Source organism: Purpureocillium takamizusanense, chromosome 3, assembly GCF_022605165.1.
Source record: "Purpureocillium takamizusanense chromosome 3, complete sequence".
Taxonomy (NCBI): domain Eukaryota; kingdom Fungi; phylum Ascomycota; class Sordariomycetes; order Hypocreales; family Ophiocordycipitaceae; genus Purpureocillium; species Purpureocillium takamizusanense.
Genome location: NC_063070.1, coordinates 1655727 through 1682488, shown reverse-complemented (window position 1 = coordinate 1682488; position 26762 = coordinate 1655727). Strand labels below are relative to the sequence as shown.

The following is a 26762-nucleotide window of genomic DNA, read 5'->3' as shown; positions in this document are numbered from 1 at the left end:
GTAAACTACCTAGTACCTCATGAGAGCCCGCGACGTGACGGTTCTCGTGTAACGCGTCGAATCCGGGATTTAAGCCGCCCACGCGGGTGGTTGATTGCTGGTACAAACATGCCCGGATGCATGAACGACGGGCCGTCGACAGCGGGGTCAGTCGCGCCTACTAGTGGCTTTGCGCAGGTCCCACACAGCTGGCCCGCATTCCGTCACGAACCTCCAGCTCTTGTCCTCCCCAGCTTCTCCACCTTGCTCGGAGCTCCCTCGCAAGCATCTCTCCACCATCCCTCCTGAGCCCTCGGTACGCCCCTACGGTTTCACACCGAAGCCTCCTACATTTAAGACCCTAGGTCTGCTTTGTACCCCCAAGGAGCAGTATTACACAGCATGACTAGTTAAAGCCGCTATCGCACACGCAAATCGCCATCGCCAGGTTTGCGCCGCTTCTCGCGCCACTGTCCGCCGCCGCGGGTTGCCAGTTTGGCGTCGCTGCACGCCCTTTGCCGGCCAGGCAGTTCCCCGCCATGGCAGTCCGAAATCCCTTTGCGTTCGGGCCAGGCCCGGTTACGTTCTGGACCACCGTCGTCTACCTCGCCTTGATTATTCCCCTTCTCTACGTCCACGAGACGGTCCCTCCTTCGCCCGGTGACGCCGCCCTCGAACGGGGTCTGAACCTCTCCGAAGCGTGGTCCGATTTGCAGACCATCACGAGAACCTATCACCCGTATAACAGCCACGAAAACGACCGCGTGCGCGACTTCATAATCGCCCGCTCGAAAAGCATCCTGGAGCGCAATGGGCTGGACTACACGGTGGATACATCTGGCGGGGTCACATGGAGATATGGGTTCGTGCACCTGCCTTCGCGAGACGCCGAGGACTATCGCGACTGACGAAGTTCAGTCTTGAGTCTGCCGCAGACAGGTTTGCTGAGGGGGTGACGGAACTCGTGGGGAAACCGCCCGGTGCGACCATCTTTGACGACCGCGTGTCCAACGTAACGTACACAGCCAAGGGCAGATTCTCGGTAACCGGCCAGTACTTTGAAGGAGACAACGTATACGTTTACATCCACGGCAAGGATGACCCCGAGGGCGATTGGTGGCTCACCGAAGAGGGCATCAAGGCCTCCCGGCACTCGGGTGGTGTTCTTGTCAACTGCCATTTTGACTCGTAAGTCACGTCCGGCGCATGTGACACGCTCGCTCACTGCTTTTAAGGGTTTCGACAGGCTACGGAGCCACTGACGATGGCATGTCCTGCGTGACGTTGCTCCAGCTCTTGAGTTACTTCACTTCCGAGGACCGTCAGCCGAAGAACGGCATCGTGCTGCTCTTCAACAACGCTGAGGAAGATGGACTTCTTGGCGCCAACGCCTTCGGGTACAGCCCGTTGCTCGGTTTTTGCCACACCTTTGTCAACCTCGAAGGAGCCGGTGCGGGTGGACGCGCCATGCTTTTTCGCACAACCGACTTGCAGGTTGCAAGTGCCTATGGCCAAAGCCCGCACCCCTTTGGGTCTGTTGTCGCCGCCAATGCTTTTGAGCGAGGTGTCATCAAGAGCGGGACTGATTATCAGGTGTTTGCCGGTATATTCGGGCAGCGCGGACTCGATATTGCATTTTATGAGCCCCGAGCACGCTATCACACGGAAGAGGATGACACTCGGCACACGTCCGTACGCAGCATTTGGCACATGCTCTCGGCAGCTCTGGCGTCAACAAAAGCTCTCTCGGAGACGACGAGCACCGAATTCAACGGCCCTCGCTCTGATGGAAGAAAGGATCTTGCTCAGAACGGCAGGCCCACGGCTGGCGTGTGGTTTGACTTTTTTGGCGACGCCTGGGCCGCGTTGCCGCTTAGAGGGCTATTTGCGTGGTCCTTGACGCTTCTTGTCGCCACGCCTCTGGTGCTTTTGATCGTGACCTACCTTCTCGTACGAAACGACAAATACTACTTCTTCGCGAGGGACATCAAAACAGACTCCGAGACGGGCGAGAGCTCGGTCTCGCTCGGCGGGTGGAGGGGCTTCTTCCGTTTCCCACTCGCGCTCGTGTTCGCCGCCGGCTTGACGGTTGGCTCGGTATATCTAGTCGCGAAGTTCAACCCGCTCATAATCGGTAGCAGTGGTTATGCGGTGTAAGGCACCCCCGACTGTCCAGGACTGAACGTACTCGCTGACATACTCCAGCTGGGCAATGACAATGTCCTTGTTCTACTTTGCGTTCTGGTTGATCATGCGAGGATCCAGCTTCGTGCGACCAAGTGCGCTCCACCGCGGCTTCGTCCTCATATGGCTGTTCGTCTTGACTTGGGTCATACAGGTCCTTGCAGCTGTAGCGGAGGATCGCATGGACATCGGTGCCCTCTATTTTGCTGCCTTCCTTCACACGGCAGTATTCTTATGCCTGCTGATATCTCTCCTGGAGCAAGTGGCACTGCCCGGAAAGCAAGAATTTGCCCAACAGCTGCAAAATGCAGCGCAAGGTAATACCACGCAAAATGCACCCCACAGTGCGGATGAGGAGACGAGTCGCGATCAGCCGGCAGAGGATGGAGATGATGGCGCCGACGCGACCGAGACGACACCTCTGAGGGCCGGCGAACCAGGATATGGCTCCAACACACCGACGACATTTGCCAGCACTTACCGTAGGTCTGTAGCGGCGGAACCAGTCGTCCCGTCATCAGTACCCGGCAACCCACCTTACGAATCCGAGCAGTCATGGTCCGGCCGTCTGCCGGCATGGACCTGGTTCCTACAGCTTCTTCTCCTCGCTCCGGTACACGTTGTGATACTCGGGAATCTCGGGCTCGTCCAGATGACAGCGATGCAAATGACAGGTCCTGACGGAAGCAGCTTGCTGACGCCTCTGATGGGAATCGGTATCCTGAGCATCTTGCTACTAATCCCCCTATCACCATTCATACACCGCGTCACCCACCACATCCCGCTCTTCTTGCTCCTGGTCTTCGCTGGCACTCTAATATACAACATGGTTGCCTTCCCATTTTCCACGAATAATCGCTTCAAGCTCCGGTTCCAGCAGATTGTAGATCTGGACAATGGTTCAAACACGGTCTCGCTGGTTGGATTGGAGGAATTCGTTCGACCCGTCATCACGTCCTTGCCAGCAGCTTCGGGCCAAGAAATCAAGTGCGAAAAGTCAATTGTTGAGAATCTCATGGAGTGCAAGTACGATGCGTCCTCGCTCCCGCCAGATCCCGCAGATGGGAAGGAATTGGATGCGGTAGTGTCCGCATCTGTCACGAAATATGCGGATGGAAAGTCAGCTGGTCTCCGCATCGAGGCTCTAAACACGAAAGTATGCTACGTGGAACTATCCGAACCAATGTTTGGCTTCTCAGTCGAAGGCGGTGGATCCAGAGACGAGCGCTTCGGTTCGATGCCCAGGGACGGTGTCAAAAACCTCCAGCTTTGGCGGCGAACGTGGCAAGGCACGTGGAACGTGACGCTGCAGCTGAGCAGCAGCGGTCATTCCTTGGAGGCACCCATTCAAGGTCTGTCTGGCGAGAACGAAACGTCTAGGAACGTGGACGGGGAACTCAGGGCACGTGGGAGCCCGTTCCAGGTGACAGTAAAGTGTGCCTGGGACGACGGGAATCGGGTGACCAACATCCCTGCGCTGCACGAGTTGAAGCAGTACATGCCGAACTGGGCCACAGTGACCAAGAGGACCACGGGCCTTGTGCTGGTGAAGAAGACATTCGAGATGTCTTCATAATGGTGGGGCGGTCCTCGCGATGCAACTGAGATGTAAGGGGCGCAGCCAGGTGCTTCTCTCACGTGTCAGCGCGACAACATCCGGCTTGGGGCATCAGATACCGAACGAGAACCTGTGGAGGGGCATGTCGATCGGTCTGTACACGACATGTTGGCATTGACGAGCATTAATGTAATGAGTAACAACCATGGCTAGCATCGTGTAGCAGCATTCGAATCATTCGAATCAAACAGTAAGCTTTCGACGGCCTTTGCTTGGTCACTTTCACAAGCACAGCCGGCAAGGCGCTGGCCAGGCCATAGGAGTTGAGGCGTGGAGATGCTCTGATGAGCCAGTCTTTCTGGCTGGCTGTTTGGGTCACGATGGCTTCAGTGGCAGGTGCGCGGTCAATATTATCGGCGCTGTCCAGGAAATTTTTCTTGTGCGCACACTGACAGAGGACGGCAGCGCGATGACAAGACGCCTGTCGTGACTTTGGAAGAGTGAGCAATGCCGGCGCGGACGTGTATCATTCGTTCCCCGGGTTCGTACTTCGTACAAACTTGGTAGTGGCCGTGCGTCCTGCAACTAAACCGCACCCTTGTCGTCTCAGCCGTCCGACCTCGTCGTCAACGTCGCCTCAGCCGCGGCGATCCGACGACATGCCCTATCCTCGCGCACGCCTCGCGACACCATGATCTCCCTGCGCGAGGAGCTGGGCGAGCTATTCCAGGGTTGGCCCCCCTTGTGGGCTCAATGTCGTCGTGACGGCCTCCTCCGTTCGACGCCCGACCTCGTGGCGGCCGTCGGCGCTACCATCAGCTTGTTCGTCTTCATCCTGCTGATCAAGGCGTGGGAGCTTGGCAAGCTTGCCTGGTCGTTTGCCAACCCGCGATCGCCTCGCCACCGGGAGCGCCGCGAGCGCAACCGCGAGCGCGCGTCCCTCAGCAAGCTCTTCCTCGCCGCACCCGAACGCAGCGTGCCTCTCTTCGCGCCAGCCGCCGCGACTGATAGTATTGATGCTCACGCTAGCACTCAATCGCACGCGACGAGCCCCACGAAGCCGCCGCCGCCATGCCTGCTGTTTGAGCGCGTGCCCCCGGAAGTGCGCCGCCACATCCTGATGCTCGCGTTTGGCGATCGGACGTTGCACATGGACCTCAGCTTCCGGAAGCGGCACAACCTGATCACGAAGAGGCCGTACGAGGGCTGGGGCATACATGCGCGCATATACGACTACCTGGCGCCCGGCGGCCGCGAGGCGCACCTGCTGCCCGGCGAGGGCAAGCGATGGCGCTGGTTCGGCTGCGTGTGCCACCGGTTCCCGTCGCCGGAGGAGGAAGAGGCGGGGCCGGCTCTCCTCCCACTAGGCAGGCGGCGCAATAACCCGTGGAACCACTTTCGCGAGCCGGACGATGACCGCTGTCTGGAGGGCGCGGGGGAGTGCAACAAGTGGCCGGGACAGTGGCCCGGCAAGTGCCAGATTGGCGTATTAGGATGGCTGCTGGCGTGCAGACAGGCGTAGGTTTTCGCTACCACTGGACAGGTGTTTTCGTCGTCATCGCCGTCATGCATTTGGTGTGGAAAGCTAACAGACAGCTGGCTTCATAGGTATGCCGAAGGGGTCGAGGTGATATACAAGACAAACACCATCCACATAAGGTCGCCCATTCTCCTCCGCTGCATCCAGGACCTGGTCCCGCGACAGCGGCTATCGGAGATGACATCACTCGAGCTCGTGTGGAAGCCGAAGCAGGTCGCGCTTCGCCAGGGCTTCACGGGTCGCAAGGGCTCCCCGCCCTTCAAGGCGCCCCTCTTCCCCTCCCTGCGCCATCTTCGCATCAGCTTCCACACGCTGGCGTACGGGGAGGTCGACGAGGCGACGGGGCTGGAGTGGCCGTACGAGAGCGCCGAGGTGCTCTCGCGCGCGCTGCACGAGCGTCTGTTCCCCGAAATCGACGGCCTGCTGGAGAGGATTGCGCCGCCGAGCGCCGAGGTGCTGGTGTCGTGCTCCAAGTGGGAGTGGTACGAGGTCATCGACCTGTACCTCCTAGAGAGGCAGGGCGAGGCTAAGACGAGGCTCCAGCGAGCGGACATTGAGGGGCTCAAGTGCTGGAGAGAGACACCGAAAGCGACAAGCGATGATGCGGACGTGGAGAGTCTTGAGCGGCCCGCGACGCGGAGAGATGGATATTGGATTCACATGTGCTTTGAAGACGTCAAGCTTGATTCTGGCAGTGAGTGGCATGGGCGGCTGTTTAACGTCGGGCGTTGCTAACAGGATACATAGTGGACTATGACTGGCACCGGCATCGTCTATATGGCCTTCGAGAGGGCCAAAGATATCGATATCCCTATTATGACTCCTAAGCTTTGCATGCAATCTATTGCGCTTAATGCATGTTCGAAGAGCAAATTCATGTTTGAAGAGCAGAGCGTGGGGAGCAATGGATTAGGACGTCTTTCCATTTGTAGAACACTTCCTCGAGCGAGAGAGAGAGAGAAACACCAGCGTCCATCTCAGGTTACGTTTCGTAACAGTCTCACTGCCTGTGACAGAACGAAGTATCATTAATGAGACGAACGGTTCATCACCAACAAAATCGAGACAAGTGCGCGCCCATGGACCCAAGTGTTGTTGCTTTGATGGTTTGCATGGTTTGCAATTGATACCGATGCTGAAATACCACATTTAATGGAAACAGAAATTCCTTTAGTATGTCCGGAGTTTGATTACGCTTGCTTCTCTCGGCGGTCGTTCTGTGCCGGACGCCGACATGTGCATCGCGGCCCGCCCCACACAGGCAACGGCGCCACCTCCCATGTTCTGAACTTCTGATCCCATCCACGCATCGACTTACTTCCGCGTCACACACACCTACACCCCACAAGCCCAGCAGACGGTCACGGTATCGCGGGCGCCGCGCCATGATATCCTCAATATGGCACCCCTCCGGAATCCGATCACCTAACCGCCGCGCGCTCATCTACTTCATCTGCGGCAATCCAGGTCTCGTCGGATACTATGCCGACTTCCTCGGCGCCTTGCACGGCATGCTCGACGCCGCGGCGGCTGGCCCGCGCACCGCGTACGACATCTACGGCAGAAACCTCCTTGGCTTCAGCGATGCCGAGCATGAGCCGTTTGCCGCGCCCGGGCGGGCCGGGGGTCCGCAGCCGTGGGACCTGAACGGGCAGATTGACGCCATGTACAGCGACGTGGCCGCACGGAGCCGTGGCCGGGATCCCGCCGCCGCCGCCGCCGCCGACTGTCCTCCGCCGCCGGGTCCGGCCGACAACATGCAACAAGCCCCCCGGATTCCGTATGACTTTGTCATACTAGCGGGGCATTCCATCGGCTCGTACATTGCTCTCGAGGTGTTTCACCGTCACGCGCAGACTCCATCCGGAGGGTCGTCGCACCTCCGTCTGCGCCACGGCTTCCTGCTCTTCCCGACCATCGTGTCCATCGGAGCCTCCCCGAGCGGGCGGCGGGTGCAGGCATTGCGCGATGTCCCCGGCCTCGCTGCCGTCGCGCCACACATTGCCCGCCTCGCACTCGCGCCCTGGACGGAAGGGGCGCTGCGGTGGCTCATCGAGCGCTTCATGGGCTTCTCGGCGCATGCGGCCGCCGTCACGGCCGAGTGGCTCAAAAGCCGCGACGGGATCCGTCAGGCGCTGCATCTCGGCCTGTCGGAGCTGGACGGCGTGCGCGAGGAGACGTGGGGAGAGGAGCTGTGGGAGGTATCCAAGGAGGATGACGCCAAGGGCCGCGACGGGGCGGCGACATCTGAGACGACGCCCAAGTTCTTTCTCTTTTACGGCAAGAGGGACCACTGGGTTGCCGACCACGCGCGGGACGAGTTCATCGAGCGGAGGAGGCAGCATGGCAAAAGGGGTGGGGCGACGAGCATCGCGGTGGACGAGGGCGGCGGTCTCCCGCATGCATTCTGCACGACAGAGCGTACGTTGCCACTTCATTCCGCTGCTTGAACTGATGAAGCCTGCAGTTATCTACATACTACTACTATGAGCTAACTTTCGGAGCTGGATAGATAACAGCTGGATCGTGGCGAAGAGGGTATGCGGCTGGGTGGACGAGATTGAGCGAGGCATGAAGGTGTAGTTGGTGGGAGGCAACTGGCCCCATTGCGTTGGGTACGGGCATGTCCCGACGAGTAACGGCGTGCGCGCATGCGATCTTTTCCTTTATACGAATTGTAGACACGGAAACAGCGTTGATAGACCGAGGGGAGTTGCTAGACCAAGGAGACCCCAACATCGTTCGATGCGCGGGCGGCGCGATCCGACATTCAAGCGCCCAACGATAAATGGCAGCGTGCATGCATACATTCGTACAAGCGCCTGCGCTGTAACCTGTCAAGTCCGCACGGTGTAATCATGTCGGAAGGCTCGCGTTGCCTCCCGAGATATCGGGACGGCGTCCTGCGTCGCCCGTTGTGACGGTAAGACCTCATGCGGCCTCGGGCGAGCCAAAGGGTTGGCTTCTGAGAGACGAGCCACTTGATCGTCACATGCGTTTAAAAGAGAACATGGAAATTCTAAACATATGTCGCGCGGAGGCATGAATCGGCAACCCATTGATTCCCTGACATCGATATTGTACTTCGTACGGTTCGCGACGCGACGGCCGGACAGCAGGCGGAGCTTGGCCGGCCGCAACGCGTCGCACAGATCTGCAACGGGGCCCCGGGTGGCATTGATCCACGGAATTGTGCTCCAGCCAGGAAGGCAAGCCCGCTCTTTGACGGACCAGCCCGCGGCACCACCGGCCGCTGGGGATGAACTGATCGATGGGGGGTCAATGGGTGAGTGTCAAGCCGCAGTTCGTCTTGCACTTGCTTTGCCTTACCCGACCCTGCCTGGCCTTGCGAAAGCACTGATCGGTAGTGGCCGTGATGGCGGACAGGGTCATTGTTCCCAGCTGGGGGCCGCGTAGACGACTGGTGACACTAGAGCGACCTGACGCTGAGCCGGAGGCTACCTACAGCGGTCACCACGACGATGCGCCGCAACGTCCGGGTCGTTGAAAGAGCATGGCGAGTGGGTGCGAGGTGAAACGACTCATATGCATGTATTCTCGCGGCACGGCCGCCTATGCTGTCGCACTGCGCCCGAGACACATATCGACCGGCGGCGCCGTTATAGAACCAGTCTTCGTCGTCGTCGTCATCATCATGGGCATCATCGCCGACGCCGCCGCCCCCGCATCGGGCCAAGCCTCGCCGAGTCGCGGTAACATGCACTGCAGTGCGACGGCTCGCTCGCCCTTGAGGGGGAAGGCGGCACGCGCGTGGCCGGCCAGCCGGTCTCATGCAGCCACGGCCTGCAAGCCGTGAAGGCTAACGACCTCTGACCAAGGCAGCACCACCGAAGCTAAAAAAAATCTGACGTCCGTTGACGCAGGCCAAGTACGAGTGGCAGGGCTCGAGAAGGGGCCGCGCGCGCGCTTGGATCATTGCCAGAGGGACATGAATCGGGCCCTGGTGTCGATCGTTGCACTCACTGCCGTGCAACGAATGCAACCTAGACGGAGGGGCACATCTCGAACAGGTGAGGTGGTTTGATTATCCAGGCCAGCTACAGGTAGGTACCTAAGGTAGGTAGGTACCTATGTTTCACGTCAGTTGGTACATTGTACAGTACATACCTACATACGAAGAAGTATGCCACAGTGTTAATACGCCCTGCTGTAGTGTATGCGTTACATTTTTTTTTCCCCGAGCAAAACAGGCATTGCACAATGCTACATTGCGTCCCGCGCGGGCTGACTATCAGGCAGGATTGCAACATCCGCCCGGCCGCGGCACGAGCCGAGTGAGAGCGTACATACCACATACAATCCTTGCGGGGCAGTGATGATTGAAAATGGCGAATTACAGTTACCTACCTCGCAAAAGAGAATGGCTGTTTTATTTCCATCACACTGTGACTACATTCGTACTCTACCTGGGTTCGAAGCCGCACCAGGCCACTCTGCGTCCTGACATGGACTCATCGTCGCGCCACAGACGTTTTTCGCAGTTTCCTAACCCATGGGGTGGACGAGCGCACTGTTCGCCGACTGCACGATCCGTCGTCACTGGACCGCTGCCCACGCCTGCCTCCCAACACGAGCTGAGCCTGCCGCGCCAGCAAGGCAAGGCAAGGCAAGCAAACCCCCTTCCCCCCATTCGCGGGAACTGGCAGGTCGCCAAGCCAACGCGGCCAGCAACCTGGAACCTCATCAACGAATGCAGGGGTATTATTGACCGAGGAACCCCCCCCCCCTCCCCCTTCCCTTCCCCCCCAATGGAAAGGACATGCCCTTCGGCGTCGGCACCCAACCGCCGCTGCATCTTGTTCCTCAGCTCTCTCAGACATATACGAAGGACCTCATCCTCCCCGCGCGCACGTACCTACCGCGCGTCCACCACCCCACCACCCCCAAGCCGCCTCGTCGCGGCGCCCGCTGGTCCGTCCAGAAGAGTGGGTGAGAGACTGCGGTGTTCCTACTTCTCAATGCAGTAGCACCTAGTGTATGAACCTTAGGTACTAGGCACTGCATACATTATAATGCCTAATAGTACCTGCGGTGCATGGTGACCGCTTGACCGTCTTATGGCTATGGACACGCACAACCGCGGGATAGGGGATAACGTAGCTTGAACATCCCGGAGAGCCGGCGCTCCAAGGTTATAGGGGGGGGGGATCCTGTTGTAGGTCTGGCTGCACAGCAACTGCCGGGCTGACGTGACCGGCCAAGAGTAATGCGACCAACTCTCCCAACGGACTTTGGCATGGGAGATATTACAGTACAGTACTACCCCCGAAAGCCACAATACCCGTTGGCGAGGGCAACAGGCTCTTTCTTGTCTGCCTCTTCTTCTGCTTTTCTTTTCGGTTCCCAATGCATCGGAAAGGCTACCTATCTGTCCAGTGCCACGATGCCCCTCTGTTCTAGGCCTCCGTATAGCTGGCCCTTTCCCAACAAACCCGCTATGACCGTCGTCGCCGCCTTTGCCGGCCCTACCCCGGTGACGAAACCAGCGAACCACCGCCTAACCGCCTAACTGGCCGTCGAGCCTGGAGATCAGGGAATTGGACGACCAACGAACGTCAATATCGTATGAGTCTAGGGTACCTACTCCCGCACCCTTGTTCTTTGCCCGTATGTTCGTACGTGCGCTTCCCACATGCGGTGCTGCCCAGTTGCAAGTGACTTCAAGGCGCCTCAGTGCACATGCAACCGGCACCTGCTTCCCAACACAGAGTGATCCGCACGTACATACATACATACGTGCCTTGTACAGTACAGTAACTGCACAGAGACGAAACCCGCAGCTCGTTTGCCAATCCGACCCTTCTCAATTGCAGACATGAGCCCGCCAGTGTCCCAATTGGGCCGCCTATCCAACGAAGGATACTTGCAGCGATTCGTACATATTTCGCAACGTGCCGAATGCAACAAATGAATCGCGTTTCTGCTACTGACTAAGGTACTACTACTACTACTACTACTACTACCGCCCGCCCAATGCACGCATGCACGATGGTTTGAGGACACGCCGCCACTTGCTGGTTGCCATGGATGGGACAAAAGTTGAGAAAAACGAGAGACGGAGAGAGCGGGAGGTCCTTGGGCCCGGATGCGATCTATCTTTGGGTGGCTGCTGCTGTGTCCCGCGCGATGGCTGGGCCAACCCCCGCCCCCCCCCCCCCCCAAATTCCCCTTCGGAAGCACACACACACACACGCACACACACAAGGTTCTGAGGCTTGATGATGCAGACAGCAACAAAAAAGTCTGTTTTGCGCGAGTGCGAGTAAAAGCAGATGCTGGCTCGTCAGCGCAGGTGCGTGCCACGACCGACGCCATTGTGGCTGAGCTAGTACGCAAGAATGCACGACCAGCTGTGAGGCGCCGACGGAAAAAGACAGAGACCAGCGCCTTCGCCTGTTCGGTGGCGTCTTGCGGTGGTACCTGCCCAAGCAGACTCAATCGACGTGCGTCAAGTGTCCGGTTGTTTTTTTTTTTTTGGTCAGCGTGTGCACGTAGGGTGCAAGGTTGTTTCCGCGGCACTCGGTTCAAAATGGACGGGGGGGAGGGTACAGAGTACATCATGTCACAAAGCGGCAGAGCGTATCGAGCGAGCGACATGAATATACAGAGTTGCAATTATCATTAGCCAGTATACTGGTGGTTATTCTGTCTTCGAGTACCATGTATCCCTCTGTCGAGGTGAGTCCCTGACCCGATCCAAACGCATACACAACATTGCCGTCTATCAGCACCACGTCAGAGACGAGCCTCTCGTCTGTGACGAGACTGCCACGCTTCCCAACGTGATGAGACGCCCCTTCGCAGCCTTCGTGCATGGGTTCATGCTCGTAATGCCTAGGGAGGCGCGCGGCCTTTCTTCACAACCATAAGCTGAGGTCCTTACAGAGCCAGGGCACCGAGAGCCAGCATGGCGAGACCGCCGACGGGGGCGAAGCCAGCGGCACCGGCAGTGACGGGGGAAGACGAGGTGGGCTGAGTGCCGTTGCCCGTCTGGCTGGGGCCGGTGGGCTTCAGGGTGGTGGCGGGAGCAGAGCCGGTGGCCGAGGCGCTGCCGCTCTGGGTCGCCGGAGCAGAGGACGAGGCAGGGGCGGACGAGGCCGGGGCCGAGGAAGTGGAGGCAGCAGCAGAGGACGAGGCCGGGGCGGAAGAGCCGCCGCCGCCGCCGTTCTTGCAGAGAGCCGTAGCCGCAGGGAGGACCTTGTCTGCAAGTGAAGCACGTCAGTAAGAGCTCACGCCGTGGTCAAGGGACTACCACATTAACAGGAGGGAGAAGACATACTAAGGGCTGCGTCGGTGCCGCACTTGTCAATGACGCAGGTGGTGGCATCACCCTGGATCTTGTCAAAGCTCTTGCAGATGCAAGAGACGTCCGTGGTGCTGCACTCAGTGTTCTTCTTGATGGAGCTGTCGAGGCAGGGTATAGCACACGACGGGATGTCGGCGAGCGTCTGAGCGCTGGCCAGGGCGGCGAAGGCGACGATAGCGGCGGCGGTGAACTTCATTGTGAAGGTTGTGGAGAGGTGTGTGTGCTATGTGTGTGTTGTTATGTGTATGATTTAGTGTAAGAACAACGAGTGTACTTTTGGCTGATGAGCGAGTGGATGATGAGGGAGAAAGAGAAGAGGTGAAGGAAAACCGAAGGTCGAGCGGCAGACGGGTGGTCGGCTTTATGTAGGTCGACGACGAGGACGGATGACGGCCAGCCTTCCGTAGAGGGTCATGCTGCCTCCCGGGGATGGATGGGAGGATCTTTTGGATACTTTCTTAGTTCGATCCGTTGCTGTCTGCACGGAGGACCTAGTTCCATGCAACCTTACAGGCAAAGTCTCGGCTTGAGCGCCTCTCTCTCGTTCTCTCCACACGCCCCCCCTCGCGCGTAGGCTAAGGATAGCCGAGAGTGTGTGTACTAGTAGTACCTTCTTCGCAGGCCCACTGCTCTCGTTGCTCCGGAGAGGGAGGAGGCGAGGCGTGCAAGCAAGCTGGCGGCCGTCGTCGTTGCCGTCGTTCGGGTGGTCGGGTGGAGGAGGAGGAGGTGGGCGCAGACCGGGGTGAGCGATGGGGCGATGGAGAAGAGGGTGGCGTGGGGCGTGGGAGGGCCGGGGAGGGCGTGAGCGTTGCAACTTGATGGAGCGCCACGGAGGCCGTGGTGGTTGGTGAGGTGAGGTGGATGGATGGGGAAGGATGGGTGGCATGGATAGCCTCCATCCGCCGTCAATTGACGAACAGGCTTCCTGCGTCGTTGCATCCTCACTGGGATGGCTACAGCCTCCGCTGACAGCGCGCGCGCACACAACCCAGGAAGGAACTGGCGGCATTGGCCGGCTGGGCAGACAAGGCAAATTGCCCAAAAGAGGAGGCTCCCCCACAGCGCGGTTACTTGGCGGCCAACCCCCGTCTGCTGAGAGCTTGAAAGCAGCTCGGCTCATCGCTGTCAGGGCTCCAGCTCGAGTAGGTTGCTGTGCTGTGCTCCAGTGGCGGCCCTACTAGTGGCCAGTCCGGCCCTGAGGTCCATCAAATCCGGGCATCCATCCCCCGTCACAGGCGCCGAAGGCTGTCAATGTCATCGGTGAGCCGCCCCCGCCATGCCGCATTCGCCCTTCACGCCCGAACGGCCGAGACGAGGATCGACAGCACAGGCTGGGTGCTCGCTCCAGAACGGCGAGAAAGGCGCCGTCGATCGGGCGCGGGGGCTCGAGCAGCAGGTTTCCTTCTGTTTTGTGTGTCGTCAAGTCGTCGACGATGTAAAAGGCTGCCTACCTAGTACTTCCCGGGCGCCGGAAACGGGAGACTGAGCGCGCGCGCGCGGCAGAGCGCGGTGCACGTCCGCCCCTCCCCCCTTCCCCTCGGGGGTAACAACCGCCTTCCAGCTCGTGTGTAACTGTCGTTCCCGTTCCATTGTGCAGCTTGATTGATGTCTCTTCTTATTTTTATTTCCCTGCGCCTGCGACATTCGCCCAATTGTTCCGCGGTCAATGCACGGCGGACCAGCAAGCCCACGAGGACGCGCCAGTCTACCACATGTCTGAAGCGCAAGTGCGCACGGCAATCGCACGTGCTTGGGGAGATCGTGAGCAGCCCACCAGAGTGCTGCCTTGGGCTTGGCTTGTAACTCTAGTTGACAGCGGCCCCCCCCAAAAGGAGATTGGGAGCAGGGGAGCCCAGAAAGACAAGCTTTTCAGTCCTGTCCTGGAGCGCCCTCCCCTGGCAGCAAGCAAGCAGACGGAATGGTAGATTCAGAGTTCAGATGGCGGCGGCACCTGGGCCAGTCTCGGCCAGTCCCTTCTGTCCCAGACACCACCTGGTGATTCTTCAGACAGAACTGACCGAAGTCGTGTTATTAAGTTGTCAGCGCACCATCTCAGCGCATACGCGGGATGGGCTCTTGGTGGCGCCGTTGAAAACTGTCATGTGAAGCAGCAGTAGCAGCAGCAGCTGGTGCTCAGTCCCCACGGAGTGAGACAGCTGTGCTTCCGTCGGCGACTCATTCGCGTGTGGGCTCGAGCTATGCGTGCACGACGGCAACAACACGGAGGAGGTGGAGGCGCCTTCTGGGGCGAGCTGAGGATGGCCTCTGCTTCGGCTCCACCGTCCGCAGGGACACGATCCTCCCCAGTGGAGCAACTGGTCGGCCTCAGACGGCGACGCCCGAGCCAGGTATTCGTGGGGCCCCGTGGCGGCCGATTTCCTTGATGGAAGAAGGTACCTAGGTGTGACGGAATGTTCGAGTGCAAGGTGGATGAGGTAGCTGCAAGCTCTGGCTCGCAAGACGAGCGGCCTACTGTGTTGCAGCAACGAGCAACCCCCGAGGCTACGGCAGGTAAGGCTGTTGCTCCCCTTCCTCGCCCCTTCCCTCTGGGCGAGGAACACGGTGTACGTACCGAAGGATCTCGTGGAAGCTTCCACCTCATCCTACGCAACTTCTATCGGCGCCGAGCCCAATGCCCCCCCTGAGGCCACGAGCTGCCAAGCCTGTCAGGCCAGCCCATGGCGCTGTCGGCCCGGCCAGGGAGCCTGGAAAGCAAGCACCAGACAAGCGCGCCGTCTGCCCGCCCGCTGCACGCACAGGCTGGTTCCATGGCAATCGATGTTCGGGGGGGGGGGGGGGGACGACTCCTTGAGCCGGTTTTTTTGCTGTCGGCAGACGCAGATTTAGCCGAACGCGGCAGCCAGGTTGTCAGCCAAGCGGTACCAGCCAGCCCAAAGCTGCAGGCGACGATCCCCATCGCGGCGGTACCACAGGAGAGGTCGTCGGCATGACGCACCAGCAGATCATTTGCCGCGCCACGCCGTATGCCCAGTGAAACGCGTTCAGCCGCATCGTTTTCCTGAAGGCAGTGGCTGGCGGTTGCCACGACAGGTTTACCGGACCAGAACAATTAAGATCACCATGCAGAAGAAAAACATCCGCACCAACAGCGGCTTGTTTACCTCGCCTCACGGCGCGCATTTAGTACGCACATACCTCTAAACAACACTAACAAATCGTAGACCTAACAAATCATAGGTACCTGACCACTGATATACCAACACCCACAATGTCCCCCTCCGCCATCACCAGCGCCAGCGCCTGAGCGAAAGGGTGAGCCGCTGCCGGCCATGCCGTTGCCAGCCAGGTCTCGGGGCTCCACTGCTTGCCCGCCTTATCCACCACCATGGCCTGGCGCTCCTGCCTAGGTTGCCTGCTCTGTCCGCGCCCGGCTCTAGGCCTTCCGGGGCGAGGAAGCTCCACCAAAAGCTCAGGGGCTGGCGGCGTCATCTTTCCCCAGGCGATGGACACTTTGGGATAATCGTCCGCGATTTGCCTCCTTCCCCCATCCCATGCCCCTTCCTTGGTGGGACACTCGAGCCACCAGACTCCAGACTGTGCTCTGTGCATAGGGAGCCATGATGTCCGCACGCCCCGGCGCTCTCCACTCCCACGGCCCGGCTCCTGCGTTGTCCGTACGAAGGACGAGCTTGGGAGGACATGCGATCGGGAAAGGGTACTCTCACATGCTCGTGTGAAGGGGCCGTGGATGCTCCTGATAATACTTCGTACAGCTACGATTCGTCCGCACATCATCGCGAGCGGACGGGGTGGCGCTGCCTGAGCATTGTACAAGTTTAACGGGCCAACATGCCCTCCATCCAAGCCCGGGTGTTCATTGATGAATGAGTCCTGCTCCTGAGGTGCGCGCCTACCACCCCGCAATCAGGCACCGTCCGCGTTGTGCCTGGAATTTGCCCATGCAATTCGCGCGGTCTGACTGGCGAACGAGGCGAGATGCAGTAGAGCATGAGCAACAGCACGACGCCCGAGAGATCTGGATGTAGAGACGGGATTCGTTGACTCTTTATTTGATGCGATCCATGGGTATCCTATTCGTATGTACTCCATAGGTAGGAAGGGCCCAATCTCTCTCTCTCTCTCTCTCTCTCTCTCTCTCTCACACACACACACACACACACACACACACACACACACACACACACACACACAGATACTGAGATAGAGAAGTTGGTGGTTTGGGGCACCATCAACCCGCTATGCACAGGCACGTTGCATGACGCACCAGCCTCGTCTTTGTCTCGATTCCGTTCGTGGGGTTGTGGTTGTGTTTGCGGGTGCGGTGTGGTAGTAGCCATCTTCATCGCAAGCCCGCACGCACCACTCAAGGCGAGCTCATTTTGCTTGTCCGGGTCATGCGGGGGACGCCAAAAAACCTGGAGTCACGATGGGGCAAAGGGCGAAAAGCACCCTACCCTTTCCCAGCTGCTCCATACTCACAATCTCTGCTAGATGCTCCCCGCAATCGCACCCGTCAGCGATAAAATGCAATTGCCCGACCAAAAAACCTACCGCAATTTGCTCCCCTTTCCCATCGGCCCATTCAAAACCCGACCCCCTCTGTTCCCCGCTGGAGTTTGGATACCCAGTGCTATCCGCATATTTTTAGATAGTTCATCCATCCCTCGTGCTCATGCGATGCCACCCAGAGAAGAGGGAGAGAGGTTGTGCGAGAGGGATGCGGTGCCTGAGCGCGCCAAAAGTATTGAGATGAGTGCAACGATTGTGCCAGCTAGCCAGCTGTCCGGCCGGCTTCCGCCCCTCCCAAATCCGTCTCCACGCCGCTGACTGGACTTTGACCAGCCGAGGATCACAAGCAAATATGACTTTCTGTCAACACGAGGATTCCAGAGGAAGGCAGCGCCCCTGTAGGACTGAGGCTCGGGATGTACCGCCTAGCAGTAGCCACTGTACCCAGCCACCAAGAGAGTGAACATACTTCGTATATGATCGATTAATATTATGTGTCATGACTGCGTTTTCTGTGCGGGCGACTGTGTGGTGGCCTCCAAGGCTTCGCATCTCCCCAAAACCGTTGAAGTAGCTGTGGGCGTTGATTTGGACCTAGTCAGTCCCCTGGCTAGCTTGCCACGAACGGCAGTAGGAGGCAAAGGCAGTTCGGCTGTCAACATGCCGATGCCAGCTCTACCATCCCTGATAGTCCGGGAAATATCGCTGATGAATTCGCTCCGCGTATTGCACAGTCGTCGGGTACGTCTTTACTATCTTTGCAGTCACAGGGGCTCTGGCGACATGTCAGAAGGGGCAAAAGGAGGTACAGCCGCCGCAGCTCTATCAGGGGCTGGTTGGCTGATGGGATGCCACTCACGCATCGCAGACGAGCGCTCCCACAATGAAGCCATACATGGTCGCGTCGACCTCGGTAGGCTCTGATCCGCCTAGGACCCAAAAGGGGCCGTCGCCGACGGCTGATTGTCTCGAGTCGACGAGAAGTGCATCGACGGCCTCCCAGACTTCCTCTTGGAACGCGAGCACCTCTTCGCCAGTCAGGCGTCCGGTGCCCTGCCCGTGCAGTCCGCTCGTTACTGTTCGATATGCCAGCCACCCGACCGCTCGCTGTAACGGCCAGGGAACCGCGCCGAGGACATTGGACCGCATCGTCGTGTAATTGTCGTGCCACTTCTCCCTCACGCCGTAAAAGTACACCCTATCCTCCATCATGGACCGCATGGCGAGGTCGCGCGTCTTCTGCACGGGGGTCAGCGCCTCGTTGACATCGCGCAGGACGCCGTTGTCGACGAGGGCGCGGATGATGAGCCCCGAGTCTCCGAGACTGTCCTTCGCCGCGTCGCCATGGTGAACCTCGATGTACGGGATCTTGCCCTTGGGAGCGGACGGGGGCGAGCCGCCGCCGAGCTTGTAGGGGACGCCGTCGAAGCGAAGCCTGGCCTCGAGCTTGGTGACGAAGGGTGACCAGACGTAGGCGTTTGTGGGCGGCGAGCCGCGGAAGACGGTGATGATCTGCTCGTCGGTGTGCTGGCTGTGCGTAGACATTTCGGTTATGATGTTATCGCCGACTTTCCTAAGTGTTTCGCGTTCGAAGCAATTGCGACAGAACTGGTGCGAGGGTTGTCTTGAAAACTATGAGAAGTGAAACCAGCCGCGCCTCGCGCTCCCAGCCTCGCCGAACTGGCGGCGATGGCGGCAAGGCCGAGGCGCGAAGGATCAACGACCTGGTGTGTCAGCCGCGTGAAGAATACGAAATGCTCTGGCTGGCGACGTTCACGATGCCCATCGCGTCGGGAAGAAGCTAGAGCAGGTAATGAGATAATTGCATTGCTGTCTGCTCGATGTTCGCACGCGGTGACTTTTCCATGATCTTGTCGCACCTCGGCCTTTTCATTGAAGCGGTTCAATTGTTTACCTGGCTGAATCGCGTCGGCAATTGATGACACCGTCACGGCAGGGTTATTTACGATCGCTCTTTGCCGAATTGAGATGGACTTGCATTGTGCTTCGGCATCCGGTCCCTCGCTTCTGCTCACTGGACATGATACAGTCGCTCGACTTGCAGAATCAGCGACAGATCAACGCCTCCAGCTTTGCCATCTACTCTTCCTCTTTTTTTTCTCCTCTAATTTTGCGCGTCTGGAGATGGAAGTCCGGGTGAAGGTCGACCCAAATGACGGAGAGAACTCCCCCATAGGCCCCATCCAGGAACCCATTGGCGACAACATGTCACGGCGAGTCAGTCGGCCCTTTTCAGGCGTCTCCAACCCGAAAGCCGAGCCATTGAAGCTGGCGATGCTGGTTACAGCCTCGACCGGACCACAGTCACCCCACGGCCAGAGAAAAAAAGGTGTAGCTTCAGCGAAAGGTGGGGCAGAGATGCAATTTCATCCAGAGGCGATGCCCGTCCGCCTCAACCGCCTCGGACGGCCAGATGCCTCTCAATTATTAATGCAAACGGCCGCCAGTGACGAGAATTCTGCTACTTAAGTAAAGCCATCCGTCGCCGCATCTTCGCTGCTAGACCAAAGACCACCACCGGCTCGTTAGATCCAAGATATACTATCCATCCCGCATCGCGCTCGCGCATTGTACCCCTTCCATCGACGTCATCCGAACCCCTCCATCTGCGACGGGACACAGGCACGACAGCATGGCTTCAAAGACCTTCAACGTCGGCGTCGTGGGCTATGGGTAAGAGAGCCTCCTGGCGCCTGCGTCAGACGCGTTGCTTGCTAACGGGCACCGCAGCATGTCCGCCAAAGTCTTCCACATCCCCTTCATCACCACGACGCCTCAGTTCAAGCTGCACAGCATTGTCCAGCGCAGCCCCAAGGACGGCAACTCGGCGCCTCAGGACCACCCGGAGGCGAAGCACTACACCGATGTCAAGCAGCTCCTGTCGGACCCAGATGTCGACGTCGTCGTCGTCACGACCCCGCCCGACAACCACTTCCAGCTCACAAAGGCCGTTCTCGAGGCCGGCAAGCACGTTCTGACGGAGAAGCCCTTCGTGCCCACGTCGGCCGAGGCCGACAAGCTCGTTGCCATTGCCAAGGAGAACAAGCGCCTCATCTGCGTCTACCAGAACCGGCGCTGGGACTCGGACTTTTTGACCGTCAAGCACCTCATTGAGAATGATGTCCTCGGCCGCATCGTCGAGTTCAACACGCATTTCGACCGTTACCGCGCCGCCGCCCCCACCAACTGGAAGGGTGAGCTCGGCATTCCCTCGGGCGGCAGCGCCGTCTTTGACCTGGGCACCCACCTCGTTGACCAGGTGTACACGCTGTTCGGCATGCCACGGGCCGTCCACGGCCGCCTCATGTCCCAGCGCTCCGGCAAGGCCGACTTCTTCAATCCCGATGGCGTGGCGGCCGAGCTGACGTACCCCAACGGCATGCTTGTCAACGTCCGCATCAGCGTGCTCAGCGCCGAGCTGGTCCAGCCGCGCTTCTGGGTCCGCGGCTATAAGGGGAGCTTCCACAAGGTCGGCCTCGACCCGCAAGAGGACCAGCTTAAGGCTGGCGCCAAGCCCACTGATGCTGGCTTCGGGAAAGATAGCCCGGACAGCATGCGCCTCATTCTGGTGGGCGAGGACGAGAAGATGACACAAGGCAAGGTGCCCGACCTGGAGCCCGAGACGTACAAGGTGTTTTACTCCGCCTTTGGCAAGGCCGTCGCCAGCGGCAAGGAGGAAGACGTCCCCGTGAAGCCCACCGAGGCGAGGGACGTGCTTCGCATTCTCGAGGCCATTATGGAGAGCGCAAAGACCGGTCGGGACGTGACCTTCTCCTGAAGCCTCTACAGAGCGCGATTACGGAATACGGCAATTGATATGAAAGCAAGTCCAGGGCCCGGGGGGAAAGAAGGCTGACACCCGCTTCGCACCTATGTGCCTTGAACGTTCCACGAGCACCCGTAGCGACGAATGTTAGGAGAACGTCATAACGACCATTTGCCTCCGGCATAATGAAGGGCGCCGCATTGCCACGATAGTCTCGTGATAAGGGCCTAGAATGTCGAGTGAATAAATATGTTCTCGGCTCCTCTTTGTCCATGCCATGGTGACTGCCTACTGTTGCTTCAGTTAGACGAGGATGCTTGCTAGAAAGGGCAAGAGCACATAGCGTGAACACGTCAGTCGTGGGCTTTCGTACGGCAGGAACGCCGGGGGTGTGCGAGGTGCCTGCCTGGACATCGACTCTATAGGCACTTTCTCATCATTGTGTCCCGCCATGAGCACACGCTGGTAGCACAGGTTTGACCGACTCGGCGAGCCTGCTACTAACGCTAGTCTCTGCTTCTCTCTGATATCGGGAGCTCGTTTCTCGCATCTTCAGACGTTGCGAATCTCCCGCATCCGCCCAAACACTCCTGCGCAATTGAATCCGTCTCCTCAACCAGATGGACCGCGATAGCTCCCGTGCCCGTCGGAACGTTCGCGGATGCTTCTCTGCGCCGAGCCCTTTGCGAGGCCGCGCACCGCCTGCTGCATTTGGGGCAATGTCCTCATCTATCGAGACACATTGCTTCGGGCAGCATTGGAGACAGGATGCCATGGCATTTGATCTCGAGGCTGGCTGTGCCTCCTTGCCGTACGGAGACGAACATACAGCCGCCCCTTGGTGGCCATGGGCTGTAGCAGGATCCGACATTGAACACAAGATACGTCATCCCGCCTCATGCGACCGAATAGGTTACTCAATGCGGCCCAAGAGCCAGATCCTCGGCTTCATCGCTCGGTTTGTTGGGTTCTTTGTGTACTGCATGTCTCTCACCGTTCTTCTCCCCCATTTGGCCGGGAGGGATATGGACCTCTTCCCTGCATCGCCCGGAAAGAATGCGACGTCCATTTGGGTGGAGGCTCTTGTTACAACGGGGGTCGTCTTCCTGCTGGCACACGGCCTCATCGGGTACGTTTGCATGACCACAGCGCACACAAACCCAACTAAGAATCGTGTCACGCACCAGGACTCGTGCTGCCCGAGAGCACATGGAGCGAGTGAGACAGGCGACTGCCTCGCTTGCCTACGCCTTTCTTAAGACTGCTACGACGGACTGCACCATTGGCCACCGCAGGGACGACCTTCAGGTGATCATCTAGTAAGACTACCAGGCCCTGAGATACCTTGGGACCCCCGACAACATCACTGCTGACTTGGATACCAGTGAATGTCTGTGCCTTCTGACGGCGTATCCTGTCGGGCTACTCGAACACATCCGCGGCAACACATGCGAGCCCGCACTTCCAAAATACTGCCGGGAAACAGCACAAGCACTGCAACGACTACGAAACGGCGATGGCTTTGACGCAAGCAAGCCGACGTCCGAAAGCAAGCGTCAGCTAAGCAGAGGTGGAAGCCACCATCAATTCAACTCCATCGAATTCTTCTTTGAAATCTTCTCGCTCGAACTCCAGCTCGAGTTCGCAACGCAGACCATGAGAGTACAAACACCCTCTACAATCCCATATCACGTTATTTACAATCTGCGGAACCACTTTGAGAACTTGGTCGACCTCGGAAACATCGACGAATGTCGGGCACCCATCATTCGTAAGCCCAATAACGCCGTCAGGTTCAGAGTCCAGAAAACACTAGGCTGACGCGTGTTACTCCAGGGGAGAACATCGACATTCTCGCGCAGTCGGGGCGGGAATGCGCAGTATTTGCCTTCACCGACGTCATTCCGCTGGAGTCTCTCTGTTTTGTCTACATGGCCGGCTGGCTCATTGCGTTATATGTTCCGGTCCAGCATTGCAATTGGTTTGTGCAAAAACCCCCATTGGAGCTGGAACTAAGCAGCCAGCCGGTCCCAACTTTAGCCATGCTTGCGGCCATGGCTGCGTTATCGACTTCATGCTCCATGTTGACTACAATCCTCTCACAGATGTGGAGGCTGTGGGATCCGTTTAGGAAAGGGACCAACACATATGGATGGACGTTGGGCATTGCAACGGAGATTGACGACTTGCTCAATGAGTTTGACGAGTACGACGCCAAGGAACTTCTTCGCAAGCATTCATACATGGACCCATCGGCTTACCTGGACGACATGAAGTACGACGGTGGATCTACACAGCCCGGCTCACATGCCCAAACAGTCTGAAGTGTTGCACGTGCGGAGGTCGCGCGATCTCGTGGAAGGGGAAGTGGTGCTAAGGTATCGTGCCATCGCCGTCTTAAACTTATAATCAAGGTGTCATCGACTACCGTATAACGGAGGAGAATGCAAAGCCCTGGGGCCTCTTATTTGATCACAGTTTAATCTATAAATTTTGGGGAATCTTGACGTGACAGCGTTGAAAATCCAAACCCAATTATGCCAAGTAACCAAGCATGAAAGATCGCATAGTTTGCAAAGCTTGGGAGCACAGCTCAAATGACGAATGCAAGTCCGGCGATGAATGCAAAGAACATCGGCATGGCCGCGGACCCCAGCACAGCACTTGCAGCACTCTTGACCTCAATGGGCGTGCTAAAGTATTTCGGGTCGTATGGAGCGGCCTTTGTCTCATTGAGGCTGCCATCCCAGCAATAGCGGGTGAAGCACTGCTGGCACTTGTCGGGCACGGCCGTTTTGGTACGCTCGAAGCTGCGGGATAGCATGGCACAGCCGACGCAGACGGGCCAGTCTGCATCGCGAGTGGCGTTGAGCTGGGTGGCGACCGCCCATCCATTTTGGATAATCGCGTCGCGCTGGCCGGACTTGATGGCCATCTGGAAGGTGGAGATGTTGGAGGCGTAGATGTAAGGGTAATTGGGGAGGTAAACAATGAGGGGCGAAGGGCTCGTCAGGTTGGTCGAGTTGCAGCCGAAGAAGACGGGCTTGGTGTTTAGACCGAGGTTGAGGAAGGTGTCCTTGCCGGGGACGGCGGGGAAGCCGGTACCCGCGGAGATGTTCTTCTGGAGAGAGCGTTCATAGGTAGCGATGGCGGATGCGCCATCAGGCCAGCTCGTCTCGGTGTCAGCAGACGAGTCCACCGAGAAGACGACATCGACCTCGCGATCCCGGAGGAGGTGTGGGTGGTAGGGAACGTTTTGCAGGTCCTCGCCGCCGTCGACAAGGGTAAGGCGCTCGGACCCAGCGCCGGGGTTGTTGGCGGCGTTCCATCCTTTGAAGGGGTTCGGGGTCCAGTCGGCGATGTCGTTGCTGGTGTCGCCCAGGGCCTTGAGGACGGTGGTGAGGGCATCGATGATGAATTTGGGTACGTCGGCCGGGACGTAGTTGTTGGAGGCGTTGTCTTTGAGGTAAAGGACAATCTGATTGAACAGGGAGCTCGATGTGCCCATGACGAAGCCGGCGTTGTCGAAGCCCTCAATGCACTTCTCGCTGCTAGGTAGCGTGCCGTTGTTAAACTTGGAGCCGACGTACCGGAGGGGCACGAAGCCGTCGAGCGTGGGGTCGGAGGAGCCGAGTTCCCAGGGGGTGAACTCGAAGATGGTCGAGTTGGACGAGATGACCTTTTGGCCCGGAGCGCGGCCGTCGGCAATGAGGAAGGGTAGCGGCGTCTTGCCTGAGGAGAAGCCCTCGTCGTCGGCGATGGAGGAGAACGTGAAGCCGGGCCCGCCATCGGTGGCGTCAATGAGCTGATACGACAGCATGCGGCCCCAGTAGTCGGTGATGGATCGGTCGTACCCCGCCTGGTCTTTTCCGTCGACGGCGTCGAGAATGTTTCGGTAGTATTGGAGGAGGCTGTACTTTTCGGGGCCTGACAAGTTCGCATAGAGGGGTCAGCACTTGAGGCCATTGCACCATGAGGAGGCCGGGCCGATGAAGTGGGGAAACACACCTTTTAGGATGGAGTCGTCAAACATCCATATGCTTGGCGAGTTGACGGCATCTTGGACCGAGGTGAAGTTGTTGGTGTATATGCTGCCGACGAGCCAGCCGCCGCCAGAGAGCCCAGACAGGTAGGTCGCGCTCTGCAGCAGGCCACCGAGGTTACCAGCCGTTTGGCTGCCATCGGAGCGGCTGTCCCAGGCGGCTATGGCGCCGGCGCCGTTGAGCATGGCGCGGTAGCCGCCGCCGGAGACGGCGAGGCCGACGTTGGGCAGGGCCGTGGCGTTCTTCTCGACGTTCTTGAGGTAGGCGTCGCTATCGAAGCCGGGAATGGCGATGCGCTTGAGCAGAGAGCGTATGTGTGGGATGGTGTCGTTGCGGCGCTTGGGCAGCCATGCCTTCTCCTGGGGCGAGAGCGACGAGCCATTCCGAATCTGCGGGCGCTGCGACGGGCAGTTGACGGGCGAGGGCGTGTAGCCTTTGGGGGAGCGGTCGATGGCGCGGACTTGGAGGGATGATGCCGCCGCGGCGTCCAGCCGAGCGTCGAGGACTGGTGCTACCGCTACTGCTGGTGGTGCCAAGTCTGCGGGACAATGTGACGTCAGCGAAGCCGCGCATGATGGAGGTAATCTAAACGGTCAATGGGGGAAGTAGCGGGGGGGGGGGGCAGCTGCGTGTGCGCCTGTAACTGGGAAAGGACGACCCCCGCGGCCTGCGGCAACGAAGCTTACCTGCAGAGTGTTGGCCGGACTTGACAGTGGCGGCTGCGGCGACGGTAGCGGGCGCCAGCACAGTCGCCGCCGCCAGCAGCAGCGCCAGTGATTCTGCGACTGCCATTGTCTGCCCTTGTCTTGCAGGATGTCTCCTTCGTGCTGCGCTGCGCTGCGCTCTGCGCAGGTGGAGGGGGGAAGTTGGTGTTTCCTCGTCTCTGTTTTGTTGTCGCGACGGTTATGGGGGCGGAATTGGGTCTCGGAGGCGGTGGTTCCTCTTCGTGCGTGGATTGGTGGTAGGTAGGCTGGTTCCAGGCCAAGGGAAGATATGCGATGGGGGCTCGGCCGGACTCGACTCGCCTGCCTGTGGATTCCTCCCTGGCGTTCTTTTCGTACCTGGTGCTTGGTGCGCAATCCCCAGTCTTCTTTCACGACGTTGCCTCAAGCGGACAAGAGATGCTGATGAGGTGATGGATGTGCAGACACGGAAGCTTCGGGGGCCTGGGGCATTGGCAACAAGAAGAGAACAGAGAAGGAAAGGGAGGGAAAAAATGTTATCACAAGCAGCTTGGCGTTGGGCCGCGGGCGGGCGGGAGGTCTTGGCTTTTTGAGTGACGAGGCCAAATGCGCAGCGCGCGCGTTCCCTTCCCCCTTCATCAGCGCAATGTCCCCCGTTCCGGCGCCACGGGTGGTGGTGCATGAGTGAGTGGATGTGCCGGCCGGCCGGCCCCCCTTCTTCGGGAAGATGCCGCCTAGGCCACAATCGTACATTCGTACTACTAAGGGCACACATCATACAGCACCTACGTATTGGGTACGCGTTGGATGGATGGAGAGAGGGAGAGAGTAAGCCTTGGCGGTACTGTACTTCCTACGACGGTTATTGCCAGGGACCACCACGCGGTGACACAGCAGCGCCCGCGAGGGGGCGAGCGAACGAGCGACCGTCTAGTCCGGCGGCGCGCGCGTCTGGGGTCCCGGGGTCGTAGCACCAGCCGGCGCCCCGAGCGCTGCTTCTCCTCGTCGCAGAGTGACATGGCATGGTCCATATGGCAAATGGATTCGTCCGGTATTATCTTACATCATGCAACAGGTGCGGGCCGCGTGCGCCTCGCCAGCTAACCTAGCCAGCGCGATGCCGTCTTGCCCAACGAACGACGTGCGTGCCACGACACAAAGCGCACGCAA

The 26762-nt window shown here is 59.0% G+C and overlaps 8 protein-coding genes across 10 annotated transcripts; 5 read left to right on the top strand and 3 right to left on the bottom strand.

Moving 5' to 3' along the window:
- Window positions 1–239: 239 nt before the first annotated feature.
- Window positions 240–4148, top strand: JDV02_004079 (uncharacterized protein). Of its 2 annotated transcripts, XM_047985263.1 has the most exons (4): window positions 240–841; window positions 898–1167; window positions 1215–2132; window positions 2185–4148. In XM_047985263.1, the coding sequence occupies exons 1-4, from the start codon at window positions 519–521 to the stop codon at window positions 3737–3739; spliced, it is 3066 nt and encodes a 1021-aa protein (XP_047841240.1). In that variant the 5' UTR covers window positions 240–518; the 3' UTR covers window positions 3740–4148. The 2 variants fall into 2 exon arrangements, with proteins under 2 accessions (XP_047841240.1, XP_047841241.1); XM_047985264.1 differs by having other exon boundaries at window positions 898–2132.
- Window positions 4149–4412: 264 nt separating this feature from the next.
- JDV02_004078 (uncharacterized protein) lies at window positions 4413–6088 on the top strand (the record flags this gene model as incomplete). The annotated part of the gene is made up of 3 exons (XM_047985262.1): window positions 4413–5239; window positions 5330–5955; window positions 6009–6088. The coding sequence occupies 3 exons, from the start codon at window positions 4413–4415 to the stop codon at window positions 6086–6088; spliced, it is 1533 nt and encodes a 510-aa protein (XP_047841239.1).
- A 558-nt stretch (window positions 6089–6646) lies between these two features.
- JDV02_004077 (uncharacterized protein) lies at window positions 6647–7844 on the top strand (the record flags this gene model as incomplete). Its single annotated transcript, XM_047985261.1, has 2 exons — window positions 6647–7682; window positions 7774–7844. The coding sequence occupies 2 exons, from the start codon at window positions 6647–6649 to the stop codon at window positions 7842–7844; spliced, it is 1107 nt and encodes a 368-aa protein (XP_047841238.1).
- Window positions 7845–11893: 4049 nt separating this feature from the next.
- JDV02_004076 (uncharacterized protein) lies at window positions 11894–12784 on the bottom strand (the record flags this gene model as incomplete). Its single annotated transcript, XM_047985260.1, has 2 exons — window positions 11894–12484; window positions 12562–12784. 2 exons carry the CDS (start codon window positions 12782–12784, stop codon window positions 12162–12164), a joined length of 546 nt encoding a protein of 181 aa, XP_047841237.1. The 3' UTR covers window positions 11894–12161.
- A 4929-nt stretch (window positions 12785–17713) lies between these two features.
- JDV02_004075 (uncharacterized protein) lies at window positions 17714–19359 on the bottom strand. Its single transcript, XM_047985259.1, has 2 exons — window positions 17939–19359; window positions 17714–17854 (listed from the first exon to the last, which is right to left on the bottom strand). Exons 1-2 carry the CDS (start codon window positions 18622–18624, stop codon window positions 17755–17757), a joined length of 786 nt encoding a protein of 261 aa, XP_047841236.1. The 5' UTR covers window positions 18625–19359; the 3' UTR covers window positions 17714–17754.
- A 373-nt stretch (window positions 19360–19732) lies between these two features.
- JDV02_004074 (uncharacterized protein) lies at window positions 19733–20878 on the top strand (the record flags this gene model as incomplete). Its single annotated transcript, XM_047985258.1, has 2 exons — window positions 19733–19773; window positions 19831–20878. 2 exons carry the CDS (start codon window positions 19733–19735, stop codon window positions 20876–20878), a joined length of 1089 nt encoding a protein of 362 aa, XP_047841235.1.
- Window positions 20879–21786: 908 nt separating this feature from the next.
- JDV02_004073 (uncharacterized protein) lies at window positions 21787–23190 on the top strand (the record flags this gene model as incomplete). Its single annotated transcript, XM_047985257.1, has 3 exons — window positions 21787–21995; window positions 22252–22637; window positions 22703–23190. The coding sequence occupies 3 exons, from the start codon at window positions 21787–21789 to the stop codon at window positions 23188–23190; spliced, it is 1083 nt and encodes a 360-aa protein (XP_047841234.1).
- Window positions 22995–26126, bottom strand: PLB1_1 (Lysophospholipase). Of its 2 annotated transcripts, XM_047985255.1 has the most exons (4): window positions 25596–26126; window positions 24875–25447; window positions 23128–24793; window positions 22995–23051 (listed from the first exon to the last, which is right to left on the bottom strand). In XM_047985255.1, the coding sequence occupies exons 1-3, from the start codon at window positions 25699–25701 to the stop codon at window positions 23460–23462; spliced, it is 2013 nt and encodes a 670-aa protein (XP_047841232.1). In that variant the 5' UTR covers window positions 25702–26126; the 3' UTR covers window positions 22995–23051; window positions 23128–23459. The 2 variants fall into 2 exon arrangements, with proteins under 2 accessions (XP_047841232.1, XP_047841233.1); XM_047985256.1 differs by lacking the exons at window positions 22995–23051; window positions 25596–26126 and having other exon boundaries at window positions 23073–24793; window positions 24875–25522.
- Between the last annotated feature and the right edge of the window lie 636 nt (window positions 26127–26762).

Excerpts from the sequence above, each read along its gene's own strand:
- JDV02_004079 (XM_047985263.1), top strand. The coding sequence starts at position 519 with ATGGCAGTCCGAAATCCCTTTGCGTTCGGGCCAGGCCCGGTTACGTTC. Across the intron at positions 1,168-1,214 it reads GTCAACTGCCATTTTGACTC|GGTTTCGACAGGCTACGGAG; the intron begins GTAAGTCACGTC and ends ACTGCTTTTAAG. Across the intron at positions 2,133-2,184 it reads GGTAGCAGTGGTTATGCGGT|CTGGGCAATGACAATGTCCT; the intron begins GTAAGGCACCCC and ends GACATACTCCAG.
- JDV02_004075 (XM_047985259.1), bottom strand. The coding sequence starts at position 18,624 with ATGTCTACGCACAGCCAGCACACCGACGAGCAGATCATCACCGTCTTC. Across the intron at positions 17,855-17,938 it reads GGAGCGCTCGTCTGCGATGC|AGCCCCTGTGACTGCAAAGA; the intron begins GTGAGTGGCATC and ends ACATGTCGCCAG.
- PLB1_1 (XM_047985255.1), bottom strand. The coding sequence starts at position 25,701 with ATGGCAGTCGCAGAATCACTGGCGCTGCTGCTGGCGGCGGCGACTGTG. Across the intron at positions 25,448-25,595 it reads GTCCGGCCAACACTCTGCAG|ACTTGGCACCACCAGCAGTA; the intron begins GTAAGCTTCGTT and ends ATTGTCCCGCAG. Across the intron at positions 24,794-24,874 it reads TGACGACTCCATCCTAAAAG|GCCCCGAAAAGTACAGCCTC; the intron begins GTGTGTTTCCCC and ends CGAACTTGTCAG.